Below are 25,818 nucleotides of genomic sequence, written 5' to 3'. Positions count from 1 at the left end.
AGACTCAACTCCTCAACATGTGCTTTGCTGTTGCTGGTCAGAATCCAGGTTCTGAGCCTCATCTATGAGTAACCATGGGCTCAGTGACTTGAAAACCCATCCAAAATCTCCCTGTGTTCCTTTCTCTTCTCTTCAGTTCTGATCTTTCCATCTTGAAAAGTAGCCACATTTTAGTCTTTCCTCCAATCTTCCTGAAGTTTGATAATTACATTACCCTTACATTGCCAGATGATTCAGAAGAAAATAAAGGCAGAAGAGGATTCACAGGCAGAAAGAAGAAAGCTCTAAGAGTTCCTAGCCCTCATCTTTACCACAGAGAGGATTCTACAACCATGACATCACTGAATTAGATACAAATGTAAAGGACTCCCTAGAGCCCTAGTAAAGACAACTTCCCTTCCTGCCTTGCATCATTTCCCACTGCTCTACAATCTTCTCCTCCTGGATGTTTTTCATGCGGTATAATTCAAATATTTCCTGCTACTATTTCCGTTTCAGCCACAGCATAAGGATAAATCCCAATACCTTCATCTGTCAAGACTTCCTATGGCTAAGAGTAAGACAGTAAGGTCTTCTACACTACCCAACCTTAACCTGGGACTTGAAAACCCATGCAAAATCTCCCTGTTTTCCTTTCTCTTCTCTTCAGTTCTGATCTTTCCATCTTGAAAAGTAGCCACATTTTAGTCTTTCCTCCAATCTTCCTGAAGTTTGATAATTACATTACCCTTACATTGCCAGATGATTCAGAAGAAAATAAAGGCAGAAGAGGATTCACAGGAGAAAGAAGAAAGCTCTAAGAGTTCCCAGCCCTCATCTTTACCACGGAGAGAATTCTACAACCATGACATCACTGAATTAGACACAAATGTAAAGGACTCCCTAGAGCCCTAGTAAAGATAACTTCCCTTCCTGCCTTGCATCATTTCCCACTGCTCTACAATCTTCTCCTCCTGGATGTTTTTCATGCGGTATAATTCAAATATTTCCTGCTACTATTTCCGTTTCAGCCACAGCATAAGGATAAATCCCAATACCTCCTGGCCTGGAGGCATCCCACTTTTGGATTGCATTTCCCTTCTGCTCCATGTATACCCTGGCAGTGCTCGGCAACATGCTGCTGCTGCTGGTGGTGCGCTCAGAGCCTGCACTGCACCAGCCCATGTACCTGTTCCTATGCATGCTGTCCATCATTGATCTGGTGCTCTGCACTTCCACTGTGCCCAAGCTCCTTGCACTCTTTTGGGCAAATGCTGCTGAGATTGCCTTTGAAGCCTGTGCTGCTCAGATGTTCTTTATCCACGGCTTCTCAGCTGTAGAGTCTGGTATCCTGCTAGCAATGGCCTTTGACCGTTACTTGGCCATCTGCCGGCCACTGCACTATGGGTCGTTACTGCCGCCAGAGGCTGTGGGCAAGCTGGGCGCTGCTGCTGTGTTTCGTGGCTTGGGGCTCATGACTCCACTCACCTGCTTGCTGGCAAGGCTGAGCTACTGTAGCCGAGTGGTGGCCCACTCCTACTGTGAACACATGGCTGTGGTGAAGCTGGCTTGTGGGGGCACACAGCCAAACAACATCTATGGCATCACTGCTGCCACGCTGGTGGTGGGCACTGACTCCATCTGCATTGCTGTCTCCTATGCACTCATCCTCCGGGCTGTGCTGGGCCTCTCCTCTAAGGAGGCAAGAGCTAAGACCTTTGGCACCTGTGGCTCCCACCTTGGTGTCATTCTTCTCTTCTATACCCCGGGGCTCTTCTCATTCTACACCCAGCGCTTTGGCCAGCATGTGCCCCGGCACATCCACATCCTCCTGGCTGACCTCTACCTCGTTGTGCCACCCATGCTCAACCCCATCATCTATGGCATGAAGACCAAACAGATCCGGGAGGGGACTCTCCGACTGCTGAAGTGGGGCACTGCACAGTCATAAAGTCTTCAACCTCCCCCTGGAACCTTAGCCTCTTCCCTTAATCCTTGGGAAAGATGTTTAAGAGACCAGTGAAACTTAAATGTCAAACTCTGTCTTCCTAGCACAGGCAATTGTTGATATCAAGGATGTTACTCTAAATAAAGCTATTGTTCAGTGACTTTTTTCAGTTGCAGTCTTCATGGCCTTGTAATACAAGAAGAATTACACCCTGTGGCCAGGATCATTGCACTCTCTCCTCCTTTCATTTTGGTCCAGCTGATCCATTATAACATGTTCTGTTCTGTTCTCATCTCTTCAAGCCCACCTGTTCTCTTCATCTGAGGGTCAATTTCAGGATCCTCTGGGTTTTTGGTCCTTTCTGACACCTGCTCTTTAAGCATTTTTCCAGCAGGGTTAGGGGTCTAAGCCTTTCTCAGGACATCACTTTTCTCTATTTTGTAACTACAACAGACCTAGGACCAACATTATATCCTATTGAGAAAAGTGATTAGCTAGGCTTAAACAAGTTATTGCTACTACTAAATTCTTTGAAGCAATGGGTAACAATGAGTAAGATGACTTACCTAGGCCATCTCAAAATCATAAAACAGATACTAAAGATCCTGGTGACTAGAATCAGAAGAATGTCCTTGTGCACTAGGCTAGGACAACCTACATTCAGTTTTGCCAAGAAATGGAGACAGTTGCAAAAGTCATAAGAGTGGTATACAGAGTTCTGACCCACCCTAGAATACAAGGTCAGAAGAGGAAAAGACAGCAAAAGGGAAAAACTTATTAACTAAAAATCTGTGTAGAAATTTTATTATGTTGATACAATGTTTCTCAACTGAGGTTCACAGATCTCTGGTTTTCTCTGTACAGGCAGACTAAGAAGCACACCATACAAACAAAGTCTATAATTTTCTTTGCATGTGAGTTATTTTCTCTAGAGCCGGGTATTGTACTTCTCTACTTACACTGTTCTAAGATATAACCTGGTTTGGAAGCAATGATCAATGATACGTGGATCTTGAAGAAAACGTGAATGTTCTTGCAAAGCACCAGCTTGGGGTGAGGCAAAGGGGAACTGTGCTCTCTGGCAAGGTAAGGAAGGTGCTTCTGCAGCCTGAGGAGTTCAGAAAAACATTGAAGATTCAGTCGTTTGGGCTCATCCACCAAAATTTCTCATTTCTTGCTCTTAAGGACCGACACTTTTTCTGTCAGGGAACTTACTTTGATATAGATGACCTGTAGACACTAAATATTCAGTGTTCTTCATATTTCTGTCACCCTTAAAATCATACCTGATACATAGCTATCTAATACATAAAAATAATAATAATAATAAATGCTCCCATCGATTGAGCTCAATAAAAATTATGCAATTATTTGCATTTACCAATTGCCAGGAATTCAGTCTTTCCTTTACTCACTCATTTATTTTATACATAAACGGCTTACAGTATTTCAGCCCATTTGCATGGGTTAGACAAGTCAGGAGAAGCAATGCCTTCCTGGCGCTTGCAATGAATAAGGAAGACAGGCATTGATCTAATAACTGCACAAGTGGTCCTTCCTAAAATTGGTTCTCTGCTGCTGGATTTGGTGCTCTATGTACATTATGTGGTTGAATCTTTACAACATCTCTGTGAGGTAGGTATTCACTTTATAAAGATGAGGAAATGGCCCTAGCTGGTTTGGCTCACTGGATAGAGCATTGGCCTGTGGACTGAAGGGTCCTGGGCTCAATTCTGGTCAAGGGCATATGCCCAGGTTGCGGGTTCCATTGGCAGGAGGCAGCCAATCAATGATTCTCTCTCATCATTGTTGTTTCTATCTCTCTCTCTCTCCCACTTCCTTCCTCTCTGAAATCAATAAAAATATATTTTTTAAATAAAAATAAAGATAAGGAAATGGAGGTTCAGAGAAGATGAAATAAACTAAAAGTCACACAGCGTATTTAGGCCAAAGGTAAAATTTTGCTTAACACAGGTTTTATGCATGGATGAGTGAAAGAGTCTGATTAACTTAAAGATTAAGAGCAGGAGCCTTAGATTCATGTACATAGACTCTTTTTAAAACTAATGCCAAAACCTAAAAGTCACTGTATATAATGCCCTGACAATTTTTTAACTGGCTGAACTGGTAGTAAAACTTTTTAGAGACCATCTCAGAACTCCCCCTTGTGTCAGGCTCAGATACTAGTTATTTGGGTCTGTGAGCAGAGGAAGGCATTTTGGGACATACTGATGCATCTGTATCCTGAAGATAAAGTTGTGAGCACACAGACCCCAGGTCCCTTCCCGTTGACGTCAGTGCAGCTGTGAAATAACTAACAGTAAAGTGACAGGGATTAAGGGTGGACAAAGACATTCTAGCTAACTAATCCTTTCTACGAGAGGAAAAGAGGAATAAATGGAGTGACAGTATACGCACACAGGAATACCTACATGAAGAGAGAACAATTTTTATGTAGCACCCAAACACAATATAGTTTCTGGTACAGTTATATATGAAAAAAGCTTGGAAGTATAGCCTTTAAAAGTTAGCAGTTATGCTCTAGCTCAGTGGTTCTCAACCTTCTGGCCCTTTAAATACAGTTCCTCATGTTGTGACCCAACCATGAAATTATTTTCCTTGCTACTTCATAACTGTGATGTTGCTACTGTTATGAATCGTAATGTAAATATCTGATATGCAGGGTGGTCTTAGGTGACCCCTGTAAAAAGGTGGTTTGACCACCAAAGGGGTCGCGACCCACAAGTTGAGAACCACTGCTCTAAGAGGAATTTTCCAGACTCCGGACCTGTATTCAATGTTTTTTGTTTTGTTTTAACTTCCCAAGTGTGCTTGTGGCCCCAAATGCCATCATGTCAGCCAAGGGTTTCTGATAGAGATTGGAGGACCCTCGGTGAAATGGACATGCTGGTTCCCTGGGTGGTATGTGAAGTTGACAGAGGGACCTGGATAAGACAGTTGCTTATTCAGTCCAAAATTTATGGCCCTGAGGAGCTGTCTTTTCTAATTAGATCTCATCTTCAAAGTGGTTGGTTGCCAGGAACCAATTCCAGCATGTCATAATTTCAAGAGTTTCATCAAAAGGTTGATGAGATCTGGGGACTCAACAGGGTTGAGTCACACATAGTCACCTGTTGGGAATGGCTAAAGGCATTTCCCCAAACCTGAATAGAAAACCGATTGTGGCTGCCGGACAATTAAAGGGCATCTTAATCTACATGTTATTGCCTCCTACTGGCCAAACACCTGAACAGCCGTAGGCTAATTCCCCCAAACTGACAATGCTTCTGTACCCTTTGAAACCTTACCCTTTGAAGTGTATTATCTCCACCTTGCCTTAGGACAAATTGTGTTAATAAAAGCAAGGGTCCTAGACAAGGAGGGAGTCTTCAGTTCCTTTAGCTGAAGGTCCTCTGACGCCCAATGCCTTTCAAAATTATATTTTGTCTCCGGATTCTTTATTAGTCTCTGGATTTCTATGCCATCTACGGATAACCCCTTCTCCGGATTCCTGAACCCTTCTTGATACTGGGACATGAACCCCGGCAGCTGGTTAGATTGGATTTACTGAAAACTTGGTTGGCTAATATTAGACATAATATTCTAAAGAGGTAACTCTGAACTCACCATCTGTTGTCCTTGCTTCTTGGGCTCTAAGGGCAGGATCTGCGACCTTCAGGTACACAGGGTTGGCAATGGCCTCTTTCTAGTTACTATAGATACAGGGTTCTGAGTTCCTTGAAATGCATGCTTTGTTTGCTAATGTAAATACATCCAACAGGGGAAACAACCTTTCCAACTAAACTTGAGTGGTTGTTTTTACCAGGAGTGTTCCTATTTCAATTCTTCAAGAAATGCTATGTGTTCTTTAGGACTGAGCAGGCCAAGGGCAATGCTAGTGATGGAGTCAGACATCCTTCAATTTCTGAGTAAAAATCCCCCTCAAAGTCTGGAAGCAGCTTTGGACAAAGCTTCACACAGAAAATTAGCTCCTTGCTGAGCTGCACCCTTAAACAGACTTCTTGACCATATAAATCTTACCTTGTCCCCAAAGTCTCTGACATCCACCCTCACCTCACTCCACTGAAGTTTACCAACTGCTTGTTATCCCCACAGGGCTCAGGCATTCAGATCTCCCAGTCCTCTCCCTCCCTGGGGATCAGCTGTCAAAGATCTTTTTCTCCTTCATCTTCTCTACTCATTCATTTAACAATATATGGTAAGTACCTAGTATATGGTAGGTGCTGCTCTTAAAGCTGGGGACACAGCAGTGAACAAAATAGTCGCTGAATCCTGGGTTTCATGGAGCTTACACCCTAGCAGATCACCTGCATTGGAAATGAGTGGCTATTCCACCTTTACCATTGATGCTTGAGAAACCAGCTCTATCCAGAAGTTATACTGAATAGCTTCCCTAGGCTTGGCAGTGTCAGATTTTATCTCTAGTTCAAAATAGAGACACAGGGAGGCAAGTTGGAAGACTGGGTGAAAAAAGTGAAGGGACTGATAAGTACAGATTAGTAGTTACAAGATATCAGGCATGTAAAGTACAGCCTAAGGATTATAGCCAATAATATTATAATAACTATATATGGTGCCAGGTGGGTACCGGAAATATCAAAGGGAATACTCGTAAAGTGTATGATTGCCTAACCACTATCTTTTACGCTCTGAAGCTAATACAAAATAATATTGAATGTAAATGGTCATTGAAAAACAGAAAAATAAATAGAGGCACATATGAAGAGAACCAGGAGAAAACTACCACTCCCTAAACTGCAAATAAGTGCTAGATAAATTCTGCATCTACCATGTTGTCCTATGAGTTTCCCACCACCCACTCCCCTTTTCTACTTCTTGATATGTGAGATGGTTTATATTAAATTTGGAAGAAGAAGGCCAGTGTTAAGGTAAATATAGTCTATTTATACATAATAGAAATACAGTTCTTCCTTAGGCTTAAAAATTAAATGTTCGGGGGGCGGGGGTGGTAATCCAGGTGGAAAAGGAGAGAGGTACCTGCACAAAAAGATATGCACATACATCCTCACAGTTAGTGCGGTTAAGTCCCCCAGCAAGGAGAAGTTACAGTATATATGAGTCTGAAATAGTTCAGCTCTAATCAGATAGAGCAATGAGAAGATTATCAAGATGATACTTTGATGTACTTTCCAACGGTCTCAGTCCCCAAAAACTATAATTATAGAAACTGATCGTGCCACACAAAGGACTCAACAGTTGGAGCTGATTCATTAAAAAACCCCTAAAATTTAAATCTTCACAACCAATCCTCCTCCACCCCAAGGCCTTGGTTGACCTGGGTCCATTTGCTGTTCTAGGAAACATCAACCCTTTTTTCCTGGAAGCGCTTTAGGAGGCCTTGACGGATCTGCTTAGACTTGATGCAGTAAACGATGGGGTTCATGAAGGGTGGGACCAAGAAGTGCAGGTTAGCCATGAGCACTGCCAGAGCAGGGTAGCTATGCTTCTCTACTCGGTGCAACACAGATAGCCCCAGTTTGGGCAAATAAAAGATGAGAACAATGCAGAGGTGTGAGACACACGTGTTGAGTGCCTTGAGACGTTCCCCAGGTGATGCAAGACCGAGCACGGTCCTGAGGATCAGGGTGTAGGAGAGGACAATGAGGCAGGAGTCAAGGCCCAGTGAGAGGAGTATCGAGACCAGGCCAACCAAGCTGTTGATCTGGGTGTCTGAGCAGGCCAGTCCTACAAGATCACAGTGCAGGCAGTAGCAGTGAGAGAGCACACTGATCCGGGGAAAGAGCAGATGCCGCAGGAGCATGGGTCCTGGGAGGTTGAGCACAACAGCCCTCACCAGGATGGCAGCCCCCACTTTGGCCATGGCTGAGTGGGTAAGAATTGTGGCATAGTGCAGAGGGTCTCGGATGGCAACAATACGATCAAAGGCCATGGCCAGCAGCACACCAGATTCCACATAGGTGAAGGCATGGATGAAGAACATCTGTGCAGCACAGAGGTCAAAGGGCAGCTCACGAGCACCCAGCCAGAAGAGCCGCACCATAGTTGGGAAGGTGGAGGCACAGAGGCCCAGATCTGAGGCTGCCAACATGGACAGGAAGATGTACATGGGTTGTTGTAAGGCTGGGTCTGTACGGATCAGGAAGAGGATGATACTGTTGCCCAGGATGGAAACCACACAGATAAGGTTGATGGGGATAGAAACCCAATGATGAGAAGCTTCCAGGCCTGGAAAGCCAGTGAGGAGGAAGGTAGAATGACCATAAGTGCTGGTGTTGCAGGAGAACATCTTGATTCCAGGAAGGGATTGTGCACCCTACAAGTAAGAGGCATTCATTCATTTGACCATCACTTATAAAGTCCCTAAGTGTGGGCTGCAAAAGAAGAACTGCTCCATAACCCTTTCTCGGTCCATGAAAGAAACCTCATTCCTCTTAGGAGCTCCATTCCCTTCCATTTCCTGGCTAGTTTAATATTATCTTTGAATAAGTAGCATTGAATCAATTTTACGAGTTGATCTATACTTATTAGTTCAGCTACTCAATACCTATCTTCTCTTTTGCCTAAACAACCTCTTTTATTCACTTAAGCAATACCCAAAAGCCTATCTCTTCAAAGTGTCTTCTCAGATGAAATAATTAGTGGCTCAGTGGTTGAGTGTCAACCTGTGAACCAGGAGGTCACAGTTCGATTCTCGGTCAGGGCACATGCCCAGATTGTGGGCTCAGTCCCCAGGGTGGAGTATGCAGGAAGCAGCTAATCAATGATTCTCTCTCATCATTGATGTTTCTATCTCTCTCTCCCTCTCCCTTCCTCTGAAATCAATAAAAATATTTTTTTAAATAAAAAAGGAGAATAATATTCTTAGAGACAGGTTTTCCACAGTTTGATATACATGTTAACAAATATTCCAGAAAGGATACTCAAACAAATGGTGTATTTTTAAAACCATCTTCTGTGGAGACTGGTTGGTTTTCCTTCTGGCGCCATTACGCAACCAACATTTTCTGTATTTCTTTTCTGGAGATGCTTCTGGGCCCCCAACAGGCTCTTTGAATGTCAGTGGTGACACATCTCTCTCCTGTGAAGGTGGGCTGGATTAGGAAAAGTAATCAAGAGTTCTTCAAAGCTAAGCCTGGCAAACTCAAATGCGCTCCTTTTTGTTAAACTCTCTCTCCCTCAATCCCACATCCACGTCACTGGCTGCTTAAAGCTTGCACATTTCTGCTGACTCTGCCTCTGAGACAGTTCTGTGGACACATTTCATTTGAAGGCACCTTCCTCTTACATATCTCTTTTTTATCCCTTTTACCATAAAAGCTGTTGTGACAGCCCCGAGTACTTTGTGACATCCCCAAGTACTTTGAAGTTCTCCTCAGTGTGGGCAGAACGGTGAGGCTGACGGGTCTTGAGGACACCACCTGAAGAATGGAGCAGAGAAACATGAGCTCCAGAACCCCAAGGGTTAATGTTAAGCAAGGAACCAAGAATGTGTACTGCAAGCTCATCTGTTTCCATAGCAGAGTTAGGCTGCAGTCTCCACAAGTTCTCTCTTCATCAACAGGACTGCATCTCCATTTGCCTTCTAAGTATCTTCACATTGATTTGCATTGTAAATTAAAGGTCCTACAGAACCACAAACTGTAATTCCCCTATTTTCTCCCCAAAGTTCACCTTCCAATACCTCTCAGGCTTTGTTTCCTTTCCTGTTATCCATGAAATTTCCAGAAGTTCACCTTCCAATACCTCTCAGGCTTTGTTTTCCTTTTCTGTTATCCATGAAATTTCCAGGGGAAACACACACACACACACACACACACACACACACACACACACACTTAGTATCTCTTTTCACTCTGTAACATATTCCCCATATCTATATTTGAAATATCCCCTCCTTTCACATCCCAGTTAACTAATGTAGCCGAAGTCACCATCATGTCCCTAGATAGTATAACAGCCTCTTAAACTGTCCTACTTTTGTCATTTTTGTCACTCTCTATTGTTCTAAATTTATCATCCAAATTTCCATTTGAATCATGATCAGACTACTTGAGAAAAGGAAAGTGTGGACATTTAAATGAACATGTGCAATAGGGAGGAAACGCAGTGATCAGGTTTGTTTTAGGAAGATGTCTCCTATAATATCTTTGTTAAATAACTCTCACGGGTCCCTGAGGCTGCAGGATCAAGTCTAAGTGAGATCATTAAAGCAGGTCCATAAGGGGAAGGACCTTATCCATCCTACATTGCTAACCTACTCAGTTACCTCTCTCCTAAGCATTATAAACACTATTCAGAAGACATTTTTTTACTCATCAAATTTACCATATTTGATAATTCTTAAAATATCTCTTTTGTTGAAATACAAAATACATGCAGAAAAGCCTGCATATTATAACTGTAAAGCTTGATGAATGAATTACCTCAAAGCAACAAGCACTCAGATTAAGAAACAAGATATTGTCAGCCCCAGGGAACTCCTGTGACCCCTTCCAGTTACCTCCCCATCTCAGGGTTAACCATCATCTGGACTTCGAATACCACAGATTAATTTTGACTATTTCAATCATGTAGGATATACTCTTTTCTATCTGCCTTCCTTCAAATTTACGTCTGTTTGTTGAAGAAATGAATATATGATTTTATTATTTTTACCAGCACTATCTTACTAAACTGACTTTCTGTTATGTGTCAAGCACAGTACTAGGAAATGACAGAGAGCAAAGGAAACTCACATAAGCCAGGAATACCCTAAAGTCGTGTGCTTGTTTGCTCCATTATGAGTGTGTACAATTTCACCGATTGGTGTCTGATAATGATTATTGACGATATGGATAGCTTTTATCATTTATTGACCTTGTGGTAGCCTCTGCGTAGGGATGGTACCTACTCTCTTCACAATAAGGAACTGAGTCCCAGGTTGAATAATTTGGTACAAACCAAACATCTGGTAAGTGAATGATCCTGATCTCAGTTCAGCACTGATTCTCAAGGCCATGTGCCAGCAGACAGCTTATGAAACTGCTCCCAAACTGTCAGGCCAGAGCCCAAATGGAAAGGCTTTTTCTCTGGATACAACTTAGTCCACACAAAAAAGCACTGATTGTCATTCCCCATAGCATCAGAGTTTTGTACAAAGCTTCTGTGAAATGACAGCAGAGAGAAATGACAACCACAGGCCACAATCCCCCCTGAACAAGTGCCTTCTCCAGCAGTTGGCAACTTGGACAGTCCCTGTCTCCGTGGCTCCTGGAGATCCCTACGTCACTGAGCTGGAGTTAAAGCCGACTTTCTGTACTTAAAAACAAACAAACAAACAAACATTTTGCCATGTCCTTTGCTTTCTGATATTTCTTCAGGGTTTTAAGTTTATTTTCTCCAGAAATTAAGGTATTTGTTTTTTATAAATGCTCTCTACATATTGCTTACTCAATCTGCTAACCCTGTGGGATATTTCCCCATTTTCTGATGAGAAAATTGAGGCTCAGGGAGGCCAAATAACTTTCCCAACATAATGAAGCTAGGTGATTAGAGCTAGGGTTTAAATCCAAGCTGGTCTAAAAACAAACACTATTGGCTTAATTGCTTCATACTAGTATAAGAAAAGGCGATTCTGGCCCTTCGTGGCTATTAGATCCTTTGCCATCAAGAACATTTGAAGGCCAGTTTCTTTTCCTCCCCTTTCTCCAACCCCATGTCCCTCTAAAGCAGATGCAGTGTTTTGAGACCAGAGTGAGGTCACCTGCTGAAAGAAGTAGTTCCCAGGACGAGTCCCTTCATCCTCCAGCCAGACCTCCACCTCCATCACTCCCAGTTTTTCCAAAAATTCCACACAGGTTGTAACTCGTCCTCGAGATGCAATGGCCAAGTTACCTTCCATAACTCCTCTTTACCCAAGACCCACGGATGCTGCAGTGTCTGATACAAGAGAAAAGGCATCCTCCAGCCCCTGTTCTAATGCTGCAGGGGTGAGAAGAAGTTCAGCAAAGTGTTGTGTTTTTGCCATCTTTAAAAATAATAATAAAAGGACAATACTACTGACCTCACAGAATGGTGTGAACATGGGAAAGACTACAAACTGTTTAGCACACAGTAGGCATTTATGAAAATGTGATGATAAACAGAGATACCCTGTGGTTTCACATTCATTATCTCCTGAAATCTCCCTCCCAAGTCTGTGAGTGGCATCATCTCCTTACTTTAGATGAGGAAACAGAGCCTGAGAGGTGTGGAAATCTGTCAATGGCCACATTAAGAGTAAACATAAGAGACCGGCATCAAGCTCAGTTCATTTGACTCCGAAGCCCTTGTATCTGTGCATTCCTCAGCACTCTCATCTCTAAAATCTTTAATGATAATACTTGTCTCTTGAGATCATTATAAAGATTAAATGAGAATACATGCAAAGCACTTAGAATAGTGCCTGGCACAGAATAAGCAATTAATGAATGTTAGCTATTATGGGTTGTTTTAGTATTTACTACTTTATGAGGTGGGTATAACTATCATTTCCATTTTGCATATGGAAAAACTAAAGTACCAAGTAGTTGTATAACTTGTCTAAGATCGTGAAGTAAGAAAGTAGATGAGCCAGCGTTCAAATCTAAGCGGTCTAACTCCAGAGCCCACATTCTTCAGCACTGTGTCATGTTGCTTCTTTCTGCTAGCTGTGATGATTACTAATATTATTCATGCTTAAAATTTTTACCCCCAAAGAGGATGAAATACAATTACAGATTTATGCACTCTCATCAACCACCCCTACCTCTTCCCTCACCTCTTATATGCATCAATCCTTGAACTTCCCCATTGAAAAGTTCTAAGATTATCAGGATCCATGTGTTTCTTGGCCATCCCTACGTTTCATAGTGCATGAGTTTAATATAGACTCATGGCTTAAGAAAATCTTCCCCCTAACAAAAAATAAAATCTCCTAGAGACCAAAGGAGAAATGTGATAAACCTACACCTGCAAAGAAAAACAATGAGAGGAAGAAATAGAGAGGGAGGGAGGAAGAAAGAGACAGAGAATCAATGCAGAGCAGACCCTCTAAGGGTGTGGGGAAAATTACACCACACTCGCTGCCCCTCTACCATCTATTCATCCAGGTCCCAGAAGACCATGAATAGTGCAAAGACTGTGTCTTTCTCTGATCAGGGAAGTCTGTCCCCAAGTGGTTCATGGCCAAACTAAGAGCCATCTAAGAGTAATACCTAGCTTAGAGAAGGTTGGAGACCCTTCTCCCACAAGAGGATTTCCATGGCAACCAGACATTAGTCTCTGGTACTCAAGAGGATATTAGGCTGTAAGTCTCTGGACTTGTCGGCAGAGTCTTGAGACTGAAGAAGCCATGCCTGGGGCTAAGAGAAATTACAGAGAAGTAGGCACTGGCACAGCAGCCTTAGCCTAGCAAAGATTGTCAAGAGCTGGGGACTAAGGTTTCCCCAAGCTCGTGATGCTGTTAAACATCAGCTCTTTCCAAATTCTGCCAGCACTAGCCGGTTTGGCTCAGTGGATAGAGCGCCAGCCTATGGACCAAAGGGTCCTGGGTTCAATACTGGTCAAGGGCATGTACCTTGGTTTTAGGCTCCTGCTCGGCCCAGCCCTGGTCAGGGCTCCTGCAGAAGGCCATTAATCAATATGTTTCTCTCTTTCTTCCACTCTCCCTAACACTCAATGGAAATAAAATCCTAGGGTGAAAATTAACAAAACAAAAAACAAACAAAACAAAACAAAATTCTGCCAATGAGATATTAGGCAACATAGCCAAAGAGGAGTACATGAGTGCTTTAAACATGGGGAGTATGTCAGAAAGGAGAGAAGTTCTCTAACTTTATGCCTATACCTAGGGGATGAAGGTGGTTGAAAAATTAGCTCTAATACTGCTCTGCTCAGAAATAAGCTTAGCATAATCCTGTCTAGGCCAGACATCTGTACCTGGGCAGTCAAAAACTGTCTGGAGGATCTCCAGCTCCCCAGAAACAACTCAGATCCATTTCACCTCCAGCCACTTTCTAGCTGTTTGAAGCTTTTATGTTCTAGGGATGAATGGGGTCGTGTGAAGAAGCGTTCAGTGCTGCCCAGAAGGAGAAACGCTGATGTAGGTTGGTGGTGCAAGGCCTCGGTGTGCAGTCTCCCCATCGCAAGCCCAGCTTTGACACTCCAGGCCCAGCACTCACCATAGCTGCAGAGCTTGTGTCTCCTCTCATCTATCTGTCCGTTTGTGAAATGCATTTCTTGCTGTGTCAATAAAGACCAGAATGTTATAATCCTCCTGACAGAGTTAGGGAAATAACAGGTCTGCTGGGATCCCAGTGCAAAGCCAAGAGATTTTCAGAGTTGAACTTACTGAACCCCCTGAGTCCTGGGCCAGGCAGCTCTGGGACTTGGAAGGAAGCATCAGGTGGTAGCATCCTGATGATTTTTCATAGAGGGCACCAGAAGAATACTAAGGTTTCCTGTCCTGAGCACCTGCTCTTCCCAAAAGGTCAGCCCCATGAGTTGCCTGGTGACAAACAGAGGCAGGTGGAGACCAAGAGGATGGTCAGGGACTGGGACACACTCAGTCCTTCTGGAGCAAGAGACAGTGAGGCATTTCAATTTCTCAAGAGAATAAGCCCAAGCTTTTTCCAAATTCTGCCAAAGAGAAATCAGGCAACATAACCAAAGAGGTGTGCCTGAGTGCTTTAAACATGGGGAGCATGTCAGAGAGGAGACAAGTTCTCTAACCTTATGCCCATACCTAGGGTATGAAGGTGGTGGAATAAACCTATGATGATGAAGTAATGTCTCTCCCTTTCTCTGTCAGTATTAACCCTTGGAAATCATCTATCAAGCATGATGTAATGGAAAAGCTGAGATATATTTCTAGATCTGTCACTTATCAATTGTGATAATAAGCAAATTACTTTAACCCCTTGGGCCTTTTATGCTTTGTGGAGAGCGGCTACAGTATTTGGACAGGTAAGCCTTGGACTAATGAGAGAGCACAGTCCTCTCATGGCCACCCAGCACAATTATAGCCAACAGCTATAGGTGTAAATTTGAACCTATGGTCTGAACACGTGGCCCCAAGTGTCTCAGTGATGTGGGCTTGATAGAGTTCACGTGCATTTACTAGGAAAGAAACTGACGAGAATGTTGTAAACATCTTGACCATGCCCTTACTTTGCCTCATGGAATCTGTCTATAAAATAAAGACACAGCTTGTAGTCCGTGGCGCTGTCGCTGGCTCTCCATCAGAGAAGCTCTTCATCAGAGAGGACAGCATCCCACCCAGACCCAGCTTTCTTCTCTTGTCTATCTTTTCTCAATCCTTCACCGCCCCCTCACAGAGTCACGGAACCTGGCTGAGCTGGTGTGGCAAATAGGGCACCCAATGTGGGGCTGAGTATGCCATAGCCATGCCGGCTCGCCACAATGCTTCGCTTGTAAACTGAGAATAATGGTTATTTCGTGGGATCATTGTTAGAATTGTAATAGAATGTGAGAGCACTCAGAAAGGGACTTGAAACGTCATAGACTCTCCATACGTACTCCCTTTCCTTTCCAATGGGGGACTGAAAACAGGCTTCAGTAGTCTGGACTCCTCTACATTGTCCATCCACATGTCATGCTTTGGGGATTTTTAACTAAACTTTTTATTTGGAAATAAGTTTAGATTCATAGTCAGAGTTTGGGGATTTTTAACTAAACTTTTTATTTGGAAATAAGTTTAGATTCACAGAACAGTTTCAAAAGTTCTGTAGATGGCTGCACAGCAATGTGAATGTACTTAATGCCACTGGATTATACACCTAAAAATAGTTAACGTGGTAAATTTTATGTTATGAGTATTTAGCACAATCTTTAAAATAATAATAATAACGAAGTAATCTAAGAAAATCCCTAGCTCAGTGACAAGAACACAGTTGGTGCTCAATCACTGTCAATTCCCTTCTTACCATTCCCTGGTGCAGCGGTTCTCAACCTGTGGGTCGCGACCCCTTTGGGGGTCAAACGACCCTTTCACAGGGGTCACCTAAGACCATCAGAAAACACACATATAATTATATATTGTTTTTGTAATTAACCACTATGCTTTAATTATGTTCAATTTGTAACAATGAAATTGGGGGTCACCACAACATGAGGAACTGTATTAAAGGGTCGTGGCATTAGGAAGGTTGAGAACCACTGCCCTGGTGTGATACATGACTTGGGGTCCTGCACAATAAATCTCTTATGCCCTGATGTTAAAAGAATAACAAGTGCTGGGAAAAGGAATTGTTTCTGAAAGTAGGAAGCAGATGGTGGCAAGTGAGGGTGCACTCCAGGCGCTCTTCTCTCCCACCAAACCTTAAGAGGGCACAGCACGCCGAAACCGGTTTGGCTCAGTGGATAGAGCGTTGGTCTGCGTACTGAAGGGTCCCAGGTTCAATTCCGGTCAAGGGCATGTACCTTGGTTGCGGGCATATCCCCAGTGGGGGATGTGCAGGAGGCAGCTGATTGATGTTTCTCTCTCATCGATGTTTCTAACTCTCTATCTCTCTCCCTTCCTCTCTGTAAAAAAATCAATAAAATTTATTTTTTTAAAAAAAAGAGGGCACAGCACGTCCATCTAGTTAGTGGTTCTCAACCTTCTGGCCCTTTAAATACAGTTCCTCATGTTGTGACCCAATCATAAAATTATTTTCGTTGCTACTTCATAACTGTAATGTTGCTACTATTATGAATCGTAATGTAAATATCTGATATGCAGGATGGTCTTAGGCGACCCACAAGTTGAGAACCGCAGATAGATGTTTTACTGTATTAGACACTGAGGACATGGGAGGGGGCACAAAGCAGGAAGCAAACGCAGCGGAGCTTTCACTCTGACCCAGCCTGCAAGCAGCACCAGCCCGGGCGTCTGCAGCTTCCGAGCCCAGCGGCTATCAACTCCACCTCCGCCCGCCCTTCTCCCGCCTCGCCCGCCCCTTGGGTTTCCTCTCCTCCTCTCGCTCCTCCCACTCTCTCCCCTGGCCCGCCTCCCTTAGGCTTGCCTCTTTCAGAAAATCGAAAGTGGAATAGAAAGCCGGCTGCCGCCCCCTGAGTGCCCGGAAAAGGTGAGTGAACCAGGCTGGACCTAGGTTCCCCTGCCCAGGCCTGAAGATCCCCTTTCTTCCAGTTCCCACCCTAGAGCCTTGGGGGTCAGTGTCCCCCTCTCCGCAGCAGGTCTTCCTGGGAGGAGGCTGGGCTGTGAACGTGACTTCCAAGTAACGTGGAAGGAGCTTGGGCCGCCCTGCTGCCGGCACCTGAGCTGGGACAAGGGCCAGCTGAAGCTGGAAAAAAAAACACAGAACGGAAGCCGGAAACCCAGCCGGAGGGTGGTCCCGAGGAGGCCAGTGTGGGGGAGGCCTGAGATCCTGAGTCTCTCATCCCCGCCTATAGCCCTGGCCCGTGTGGCTCGCTGGTTGGAGCATAGTCCCGTGCACTGAAAGGTTGGTGCACCAAAAGGTTGTGGGTTCGATCCCCCGGACGGGCGCCTATGGATGGCAACCGATCCCCAGACATTGGGCGCTCTCTCTCTCTCTCTCTCTCTCTCTCTCTCTCTCAAAAAAAAAAGTACTCCTCTGGAAGAGAAAGGGCCAGGGTTAGGAGATGAAAACAGCTGCCAAGTTCAGAGTAGCTGAGAGAAGAGCCCAGGGTATGCTGACTGTATATATATATATACACACACACAGAGAGAGAGAGAGAGAGAGAGAGAGATACACACATATATTTAAAAGAATATATAAGAATAGCCCCACCCAGTGTAGCTCAGTTGGTTGGAGTGTCCTCCCATACACCAAAGATTGTGGGTTCAATTCTGGGCAGGGCACATACCTAGGTTGGGGGTTGGATCCCTGGTTGGGAAGACAGTTTTCACTGTCTCTTTTGGGGACTCAGTTACCCCCTTCTGTCTGACTGAATCAGACAGACTATGGAGGAAAAGGTCTTGTTATTCAGGTTAATGTTCTTGTCTTGTTTTAACCCCTACAGTTCACTCTCCCTCATATCTTTCTTTGAGTTGTTTTGTTTTCCTCACAGGGAAAACATAAGACCCTTTTGCCATAAGACCCTTTCTCGTCTTCTCCCTAACTTTTCTCCTCTCCCTACTAGGTCACCTCAAGATCTCCACCGTGCTGCTTACTAGGAACATCCCCGCCATGGCCTCAGCAAAGCCCTTGGCAATGATGTGGGAGGAGGTCACATGCCCCATCTGCCTGGATCCCACAGTGGAGCCTGTGAGCATTGAATGTGGCCACAGCTTCTGCCATGAATGCATCTCTCAGGTCGCCAAAGCTGGGGGCGGCACCTGTCCTGTGTGCAGGAAGCAATTCCTGCTCAAGAACTTCCGGCCCAATCTCCAGTTAGCCAATATGGTGGACAACCTAAGGCAAATCAGCCAAAATGCTAAGGAGGGCACACAGAAGGAGCAATGTGGAGTGCATGGAGAGAGACTTCTCCTGTTCTGTGAGAGAGATGAGAAGGCTCTTTGCCTGGTGTGTTCCCAGTCTCGGAAACACCGTGACCATCCGGTGGTCCCGCTTGAGGAGGCTGCCCAGGAGTACCAGGTGAGGTCTTGGCACGGAGGCGTGAACAGGTAGAAAGGAGATGGGATGGGAGAGAGTCCCCTGTAGAGGTGGGGGACTGGAGAAAGGGAGAGCGTTCCCCACCTTCTTGTCTAATTTAAGGCTCATCAGAACTTTCTTATTCCCAGGAGCAGGGAAGATGCTCTGGGAAAATGCTGCAAAGATCTTATTTCCTTCTGTTTTTCCTGGTTAATTAGGAATGAGTACTGCCCCCACCCCTGCAACCCGAACAGTGTGGCGCTTTCTTAAGAAACATGAGGCTTTTTCCAAAAAATGTCACAAAAATTTGAACCCCAATAGAACTCTAGTCCTCCCTCCTTTTGTGCCCTCAGGCTTTTCTGAGAACCCATATGATCTTCCCCCACCTCCTTCTTGGTCTGGTTGGACATTACCCTGCTATCTTTCTCTGCAGGAGAAGCTCCAGGTGGCATTAAAGAAACTGAGAAAAGAGCAAGAATTGGCTGAGAAGTTGGAAATGGATGTTGTAACGAAGAGAGCAGCCTGGAAGGCAAGAGTCACATTCCCCAAAGGCATCTTAGATCAAAAGCCTAGACAGGGTCCAGGGTCCTAGCCTCAAGAAAACCCTAACCATATCACTGCCTGTCTGAAGAGTGATAAGGTCAGCGTATGTCACTCTTCAAGAACCAACAGTCCTCTAGGCTTCCTGGTAGAGGGAAATAAACAGTATGGAGCTCAAAGAGAGCTCCCAATCAGACACAAAAATTGAGAGTCTTAAGAGATGCTGAGGAAAAAGCCATACCCTAAAGTTCCTGCCCAGTCTTAGGGGTTGATCACACCAATGCCTTAGCATCTGGGACAGAGCTATCCCAGGAGAGAGACAGATATGCCTGTCAGGAAATGACAGGGGCTGTGAGGAACAGACTTGAGGAAACCACCAAGGCCTGAGGTAGGAAAACCAGTCTGACCAGGTGATTGCCTGACTGTGTCCAGATCACTGGTCCAAAGTAGAATGAGGAACTAAAGCTTATTCTGCAGTGGTGATATGGAGGTGAGGCACGTCAGGAGTGGGGTGGAAGGAACTCGTGGCCAATAGATACCGGAAGAGAGAGATTTAGGAAGTAGGGAGGGTGAATCAAGCTGTGGAGGCAGAAGGGGTCATCTTGTGTCATTGGTAACCCTCTAGTTCAGCGGTTCTCAACCTGTGGGTCACTACCCCTTTGGGGGTTGAACGACCCTTTCACAGGGGTTGCCTAAGACCATCAGAAAACACATATAATTACATATTGTTTTTGCGATTAATCACTATGCTTTAATTATGTTCAATTTGTAACAATGAAATTGGGGTCACCACAACATGAGGAACTGTATGAAAGGGTTGTGGCATTAGGAAGGTTATGAACCACTGCTCTAGTCACTAGCACAAGAGGGTGAGTGAAGTACAGCACAAAGATTTTCTTGCCCCAGGACTTAAGAATGGTGTTGTGGACCTGTCTTTGTGAGGTTGTTTGAGTGGGAACGGGTGTTACTCCTCAGTAACACTGAGATATGAAGATAAAAGGACACATTTGAGTGCTGGTTGGGTTTTAAAAGAAGTTGAGGAGAATCTTTGATTCCAAGGGCTGATGCAGCTGTTATTCTAGAGCAGTGATGGCGAACCTATGACACGCGTGACATTTTTTTGGTTGATTTTTCTTTGTTAAATGGCATTTAAATATATAAAATATCAAAAATATAAATCTTTGTTTTACTATGGTTGCAGATATCAAAAAATTTCTATATGTGACACGGCACCAGAGTTAAGTTAGGGTTTTTCAAAACGCTGACACGCTGAGCTCAAAAGGTTCGCCATCACTGTTCTAGGGCAACTGCTGTGTGTGTGTGTGTGTTTCTTCTCAGACAGAGCCAGAGTGGTGAGTTGACAGGGAGTAGAAGTGGGTATGGACACCTCAATTTGGAAGATTTTGATTTTTAAAAAACCCACCTCTCTCTTTCTAATGACACCAAAGGAGAAGGTTGAGACACACAAATTGAGGATCCACGCAGAGTTTGAGCAGCAGAAAAATTTCCTGGCTGAAGAGAAACAGAGGCAACTGCAGAAGCTAGAGAAGGAAGAGAGGGAACAGCTGAGGATCCTGGGGGAGACGGAGGCCAAGCTGGCCCAGCGCTGCCAGGCCCTGCAGGAGCTGGTCTCCGAGCTGGAGAGGAGAACCCGGGGCTCGGAGCTGGAGCTGCTGCAGGTGAGACGGGAGAGGCTCCCACTCTGCTCTCAAGGAGCAACCGAACAAAAGCCAGAGCTCCCTGGGGCTACCGTCAGAGCAAACAGAAACCGGTCCCTGGAATTTTTTTTTTTAATAAAACAAGCTGGAATTCAAACCCATGAGTGGTTTGCATTCAAGGCATGGAAAGATACAGACTTATGAGGGAGTAATCCATGCAGCAATTTTTTTAAATGAACGTCTCTGATAACTGCCTGCTCTAACATGTACCAAGTTCATGACCTTGAGAAAGGTCCTTAATCAGGTTTCTCATATGTTAAATGGATATTGTATTACATATCTCAAAGAATTTTTGTGAGAATTAAATGAGAATCCACCAAGGCTTTTTGATGAATATCTGGCCATGGGAAAGTTTTCCTAAAAACTAAAAATATTGAACTGAAAATTAAGAGACAGTGGCCCAGCCCCAGCCCTCTCACCAGTCCTCTCTGCCACTCTAGGTTAAGTCATTTTTTCCTTTCCTGGACCTAATTTCTCCATTTGTGAAAAATAAGGGAAAAGAGATGGACTAAAAAACAAGAACTCCCCAAACTTTAGTCATAATTGTATCTCCTTTATACTTTCTGCTAATTCTATGAACTACCTAAGTGATCTTAACATGTTATTTTTATTTAAATTGTCTCACACTTTTGCCAGAATAAATTTAGTTTAAGAGGAAATTTGTCCTAACCAATAATAGGCAAGAAATCATGTTGATATTGTTGCTGATATTTTTTCTATTTCATAAGAATAACTGCATATTCTTAAATAGCACATATTGCATGCCAGGCATTGAACCCCTCCTGACATTGTGAGGAAGTGGTTCTATTGTTCCATTTTCTAGATGGGAACACTAAGGCACAGAGATGTTAAGAGAGTTAGTGAGAGACAAAAGCTAAGTAACTTGACCCAGTTCACCCGAGTAGTATGAGAAAGAGCTAAGATTAAAAGAAGTACGTAACTGGTTTTTTTAAGTCATCAGTGTATATGCTATTTAAAATGATCTCATATCCACCAGTGATTTGTTTGCCAACCTACTAATGCACTTTTGGAGCACTGAGGAGCCTGCCAGGACCAGGTACAGGCTCCCAACCTCAACAGAATATTCTCAGGTGATTTGATTTCACATACGTGAGGGAGCAACATTAACGACAGCACAGGACAGAGCTTTAACCAGCCTTTTCTCTCCAAACAGCTCAAGCCCACAAATGAGACAGAGCAGTTTCTGTGCATCCTGACTTGGCTATTCTTTCCCTGTGACTGTCTCTGGGCCTCTGCCAGGTGGGGCTATTTGCTTCTTTCCACTCTCGCCACCCAATTCCTCTCCCCAAGAATCTAGTCTTTCTAACTTGTTTAATCGTCTTCTTGGCTATAGGTTACATATGGTTATATGTGGGTTTCTGGTTACCCACGAGCATCCACACACCCCTCTGTTCCAAGTTGGTCAGAGATGTCTTTCGGGCCATGGCCCAGAGGAACTGGACAGAGCAGTGTCCTAAGGGCCTCAGGGTGGCATCACATCACCCATGGGACTGACGTCTCAGTCGTTCAACCAGTGATTCTGGAACTTACTCTCTGTCTCTTTTTTCCTTAGGAGGTGAAAAGTGTCCTGGAAAGGTAAGGAGAGGTTTTCTTTGTTGGAGGAAGGGGTGGCAGGAGGTGTATTTACCTGCATTAATGATTATTGAGTTAGAGAAACATGCACTGAAGTCTTCCCCATGCACCTTCCTATTCTCAGAGATACAATCCTCCATGAAATATTTTCTGGTCTCCCAGGGCTAATTCTTGGGCATCTCAGTTGGTGAGTTGTCCAAAGTAATTGGACTGTAACATCACAAAATGAAGCCCTGACAAACAGGGAAATTCTGGGAGGTTGTGGGTCTACAGCCTGATGGGACTTCTTTTAAAAACTAACTAGCCACACACCTCCCAGAAAGAGCCATGAGTAGGACCCACGGCATGGGTGAGGCTCCTTGACGTTCCTCAGAAAATTATTCCGCGTAGATCCCTGCCTGTAAAATGAAACCGGAAGTGCTTATGTGGTGACCTCGGGCTTGGAGAGGAGATACGGACTATGCTCATGCTCCAGAGGCCCATGTGATGGGGAGGCCTGGATAGGGTGTAAATCCTGCGTCCTTTTGTCTCTCACCCTCAGGGATTCTAATATAACAGGTGTTTATAAATTTGTGTTTAATTAAGTTATCAATCATCTGCAAGAGAGGTTATCGCATTGGGGTTCGGGGAGGGTGGGGGAGGAGTTGAAAATGAGGTGTCTAACTCTGTTTCCCCCAGGAGTGAATCCTGGAAACTGGGAGAGCTGGACATCACCGCCCCAGACCTGAGGAGTGTGTGCCTTGTGCCAGGGCTGAAGAGTATGCTGAGGATGTGTGGAGGTGAGGCAAGCTCCAGGAGTACAGAACCGGCCTGTGAACAGCAGCGGGATGACAATAGTGTGACTAGGTCCAGGGTTGGGGAGAGATGTTGGGTCAAAGCAGGTGGGGCAGGAACAGAGCTAAGGAAAGTGGTTCCCTCAATAGACCGGAAAAGGGCTGGAGCTGGCTTGGCTGGGGGGGTTCATTTCCTCACACAGTGATGTTCAGGCTCACCCCATCATCCCCCCGACCACAGAGACAGGGTTAGTTACTCCCCACACACACTCTCCCGGCCTAACTGTGGTCCTCTCTCTGCAGTACACATCACTCTGGATCCACACACAGCCAATCCGTGGCTTATCATTTCAGAGGACAAGAGACAAGTGAGGCTTGGAGACACCCAGCAGAAGGTGCCTGAAAAAGAGGAGAGATTTGATACTTATCCTATGGTCCTGGGTGCCCAGTGCTTCGACTCTGGAAAACGTTACTGGGAGGTAGATGTGACGGGAAAGGAGGCCTGGGACCTGGGTGTTTGTAGAGACTCTGTGCAGAGGAAGGGGCATTTTATACTCAGCCCCATGAATGGCTTCTGGACAATTTGGCTGTGGAAGAAAGAAACATATGAGGCTGGCACCTGCCCGCAGACTCCACTCCACCTCTCGGTGCCTCCGTGCCAAATTGGGATCTTCCTGGACTATGAGGCCCGTACTGTCTCCTTCTACAACATCACTGACCACGGCTCACTCATCTACACCTTCTCAGAATGTGCCTTCACGGGGCCCCTACGGCCTTTCTTCAATCCTGGTTTCGATGATGGCGGAAGAAACTCGGCCCCTCTGACCCTCTGTCCTCTGAGGATGGCATGATAGGGAGCCACTGACTGTTGATGGCTCTCTCTGGACACTAACACCTCCTTTGTTGCCTCCCCCTCCTCAGCCACTCATCCTGTCTTATTTCCCAATGACCTCGGAACTGCCTTTGTCTCTGCAGAGGTGTCGGGATACCAGTAAGCCAGGTTTGACAAGGAGGTCACTGAACATCTATGTCAAGTGATCTTCAACCTCAGGATTCCTGCCCTAGATTGCTTATGATTCCCTCTCCAAAAGAAACTACTTATATTTGGCCCAAACTCATCTGGATCAACCAAAACATGTTCTGCCTTCTCTTTTTGTTTCCCCCATCTCTAGGCCTTTGCTCAGATCTCTATTTTATTTTACATAGTTTGCAAAAGGGCTTCCCAAATAAATTGTGCCTCTATCCCATTCAACTCTTGTTCTCATATTTGGGACAAACTTTCCAACACAAACACATCGGATCATAGCTGGCTCCACATTTTTTTTAAGGTGAATTAAGCACACCTTAGATTGCCAAGTAAATATCCGCCTGCATACCCATTCTCACCATTATCTCCCAACCGTTATCTTGATAATGGAGTTTGTTAAAGGGCACATCAATCTAAATGAAAGTTGTGATGGATTTTTGATGTGTCCACTTGGTCAGGTTCTAAGCACCCTGTTTTTCAATCAAACTCTAATCTACATGTTGCTATGAAGGTGTTTGGTAGATGTCATTAAAGTCCATAGTCATTTGACTGTAAGTAAGGGAAATTGCCCTAGATGAGCTGAGTGGGTCTGATTCAATCAGGTGAGACACCAACAGCAGAACCAAGCTTTCCCTGAAGAAGACATTCCACCTATGAAGAGCAGCTTAAGCTCATGCCCAAGAGTCAGCCTTGCCCTTCCTAATGGCCTGCCCTGCAGATTTAGAACTTGCTTTGCCACCCCCCATAAATGGCTAAGTGAATCCCTTGCAAAAACTCTCAATATTTATCACTTACTAGTTCTGCTTCTCCAGTGGAACCCTGATTGGTATGAAGGCCAGGACTGAGATGACAGCACCACCTAGTAACAGCCAACATTTTTTTGAGTTTAAACTTTTAAGGTTGGAACAATGAAGCTCTGTACCTAAGCAATAATAGGCTATGAAAGAGCCATTATCCTTCCAGAAAGTCTGGTTCCTTATCTAAAATAGAATTCTCAGATGTGCCCTTAGAACATCTGCTAAATTTCATGAAAAATTCAGATACTCTAAAAAATGTTGGTGACCTTGAATAGAGTTTATTGACAAAAAAGAGAAAGAAAAAGTTGTTTCTATCTTAACACTGAATAGAAAGGATAAAAAGAACAGAATTCTCAGGCAAGATGACATCATTACTGGAGCTAAATCAATATAAGTTGGCAAAATCAACCAGTGCCTTGATTGATAAGCCGGAGGAAGGATATGGAATGCCATGCCAGTCTATTCGTTTGCCATGTGATTTCAATAACATTACTTCCTTGCTCTCGGTATCTCTCTTACCACCTTAAACTAAAATTGGAATGTAAAAAAATCAAAATAAATGAACAAAACAGAAACAAACTCAGATACAAAGAATAACCAGGATTGCCAGACAGGAGGAGGTTGGGAGGAAAGGTGAAAGAGGCAAAAGGATTAAGAAGTGCAAATTGCCAGTTATAAAAATAGTCACAGGGAGAGAATATGTTGTATCACAAATCGGTGAGCTGGACAAGACACCTTAATTAGCCAATTAATTAGGAGCCATCTTTATTGTGCGAAGGTTCAGAGCAGATTACCTCTGTCAAATTCTGAACAAACACAGGAGGAAGCATTTCCTTTTTATATCCTCCTACTTCTTTGTGTAAGTT

The 25,818-nt window shown here is 44.3% G+C and overlaps 3 protein-coding genes across 3 annotated transcripts in view; 2 read left to right on the top strand and 1 right to left on the bottom strand.

The window, feature by feature from the left end:
• Positions 1-1,930, top strand: part of LOC102763881 (putative olfactory receptor 52P1) — a 2,155-nt gene extending 225 nt beyond the window's left edge. Inside the window, exon 2 of the mRNA XM_006762356.1 lies at positions 1,039-1,930. Within this exon, the coding sequence (XP_006762419.1) occupies positions 1,039-1,930 (892 nt within the window). The remainder of the gene's footprint in view (positions 1-1,038) is intronic.
• A 5,332-nt stretch (positions 1,931-7,262) lies between these two features.
• Positions 7,263-8,216, bottom strand: LOC102757984 (olfactory receptor 51G2). Its single transcript, XM_006762338.1, has one exon. It carries the CDS (start codon positions 8,214-8,216, stop codon positions 7,263-7,265), a length of 954 nt encoding a protein of 317 aa, XP_006762401.1.
• An 8,715-nt stretch (positions 8,217-16,931) lies between these two features.
• Positions 16,932-24,375, top strand: TRIM21 (tripartite motif containing 21). Its single transcript, XM_006762337.2, has 7 exons — positions 16,932-17,016; positions 18,053-18,507; positions 18,938-19,033; positions 20,493-20,723; positions 22,336-22,358; positions 23,034-23,134; positions 23,432-24,375. The coding sequence occupies exons 2-7, from the start codon at positions 18,100-18,102 to the stop codon at positions 23,977-23,979; spliced, it is 1,407 nt and encodes a 468-aa protein (XP_006762400.1). The 5' UTR covers positions 16,932-17,016; positions 18,053-18,099; the 3' UTR covers positions 23,980-24,375.
• The last annotated feature ends 1,443 nt before the right edge of the window (positions 24,376-25,818 follow it).

Source organism: Myotis davidii, unplaced genomic scaffold (genome assembly GCF_000327345.1).
Source record: "Myotis davidii unplaced genomic scaffold, ASM32734v1 scaffold58, whole genome shotgun sequence".
In the NCBI taxonomy this organism is placed as follows: domain Eukaryota; kingdom Metazoa; phylum Chordata; class Mammalia; order Chiroptera; family Vespertilionidae; genus Myotis; species Myotis davidii.
This window is presented reverse-complemented; position numbering and strand designations above follow the sequence as displayed.

Coding starts and splice junctions, on each gene's coding strand:
- TRIM21 (XM_006762337.2), top strand. CDS start 18,100: ATGGCCTCAGCAAAGCCCTTGGCAATGATGTGGGAGGAGGTCACATGC. Junction 19,034..20,492: donor CGAAGAGAGCAGCCTGGAAG/GCAAGAGTCACA, acceptor ATGACACCAAAG/GAGAAGGTTGAGACACACAA. Junction 23,135..23,431: donor TATGCTGAGGATGTGTGGAG/GTGAGGCAAGCT, acceptor CTCTCTCTGCAG/TACACATCACTCTGGATCCA.
- LOC102757984 (XM_006762338.1), bottom strand. CDS start 8,216: ATGTTCTCCTGCAACACCAGCACTTATGGTCATTCTACCTTCCTCCTC.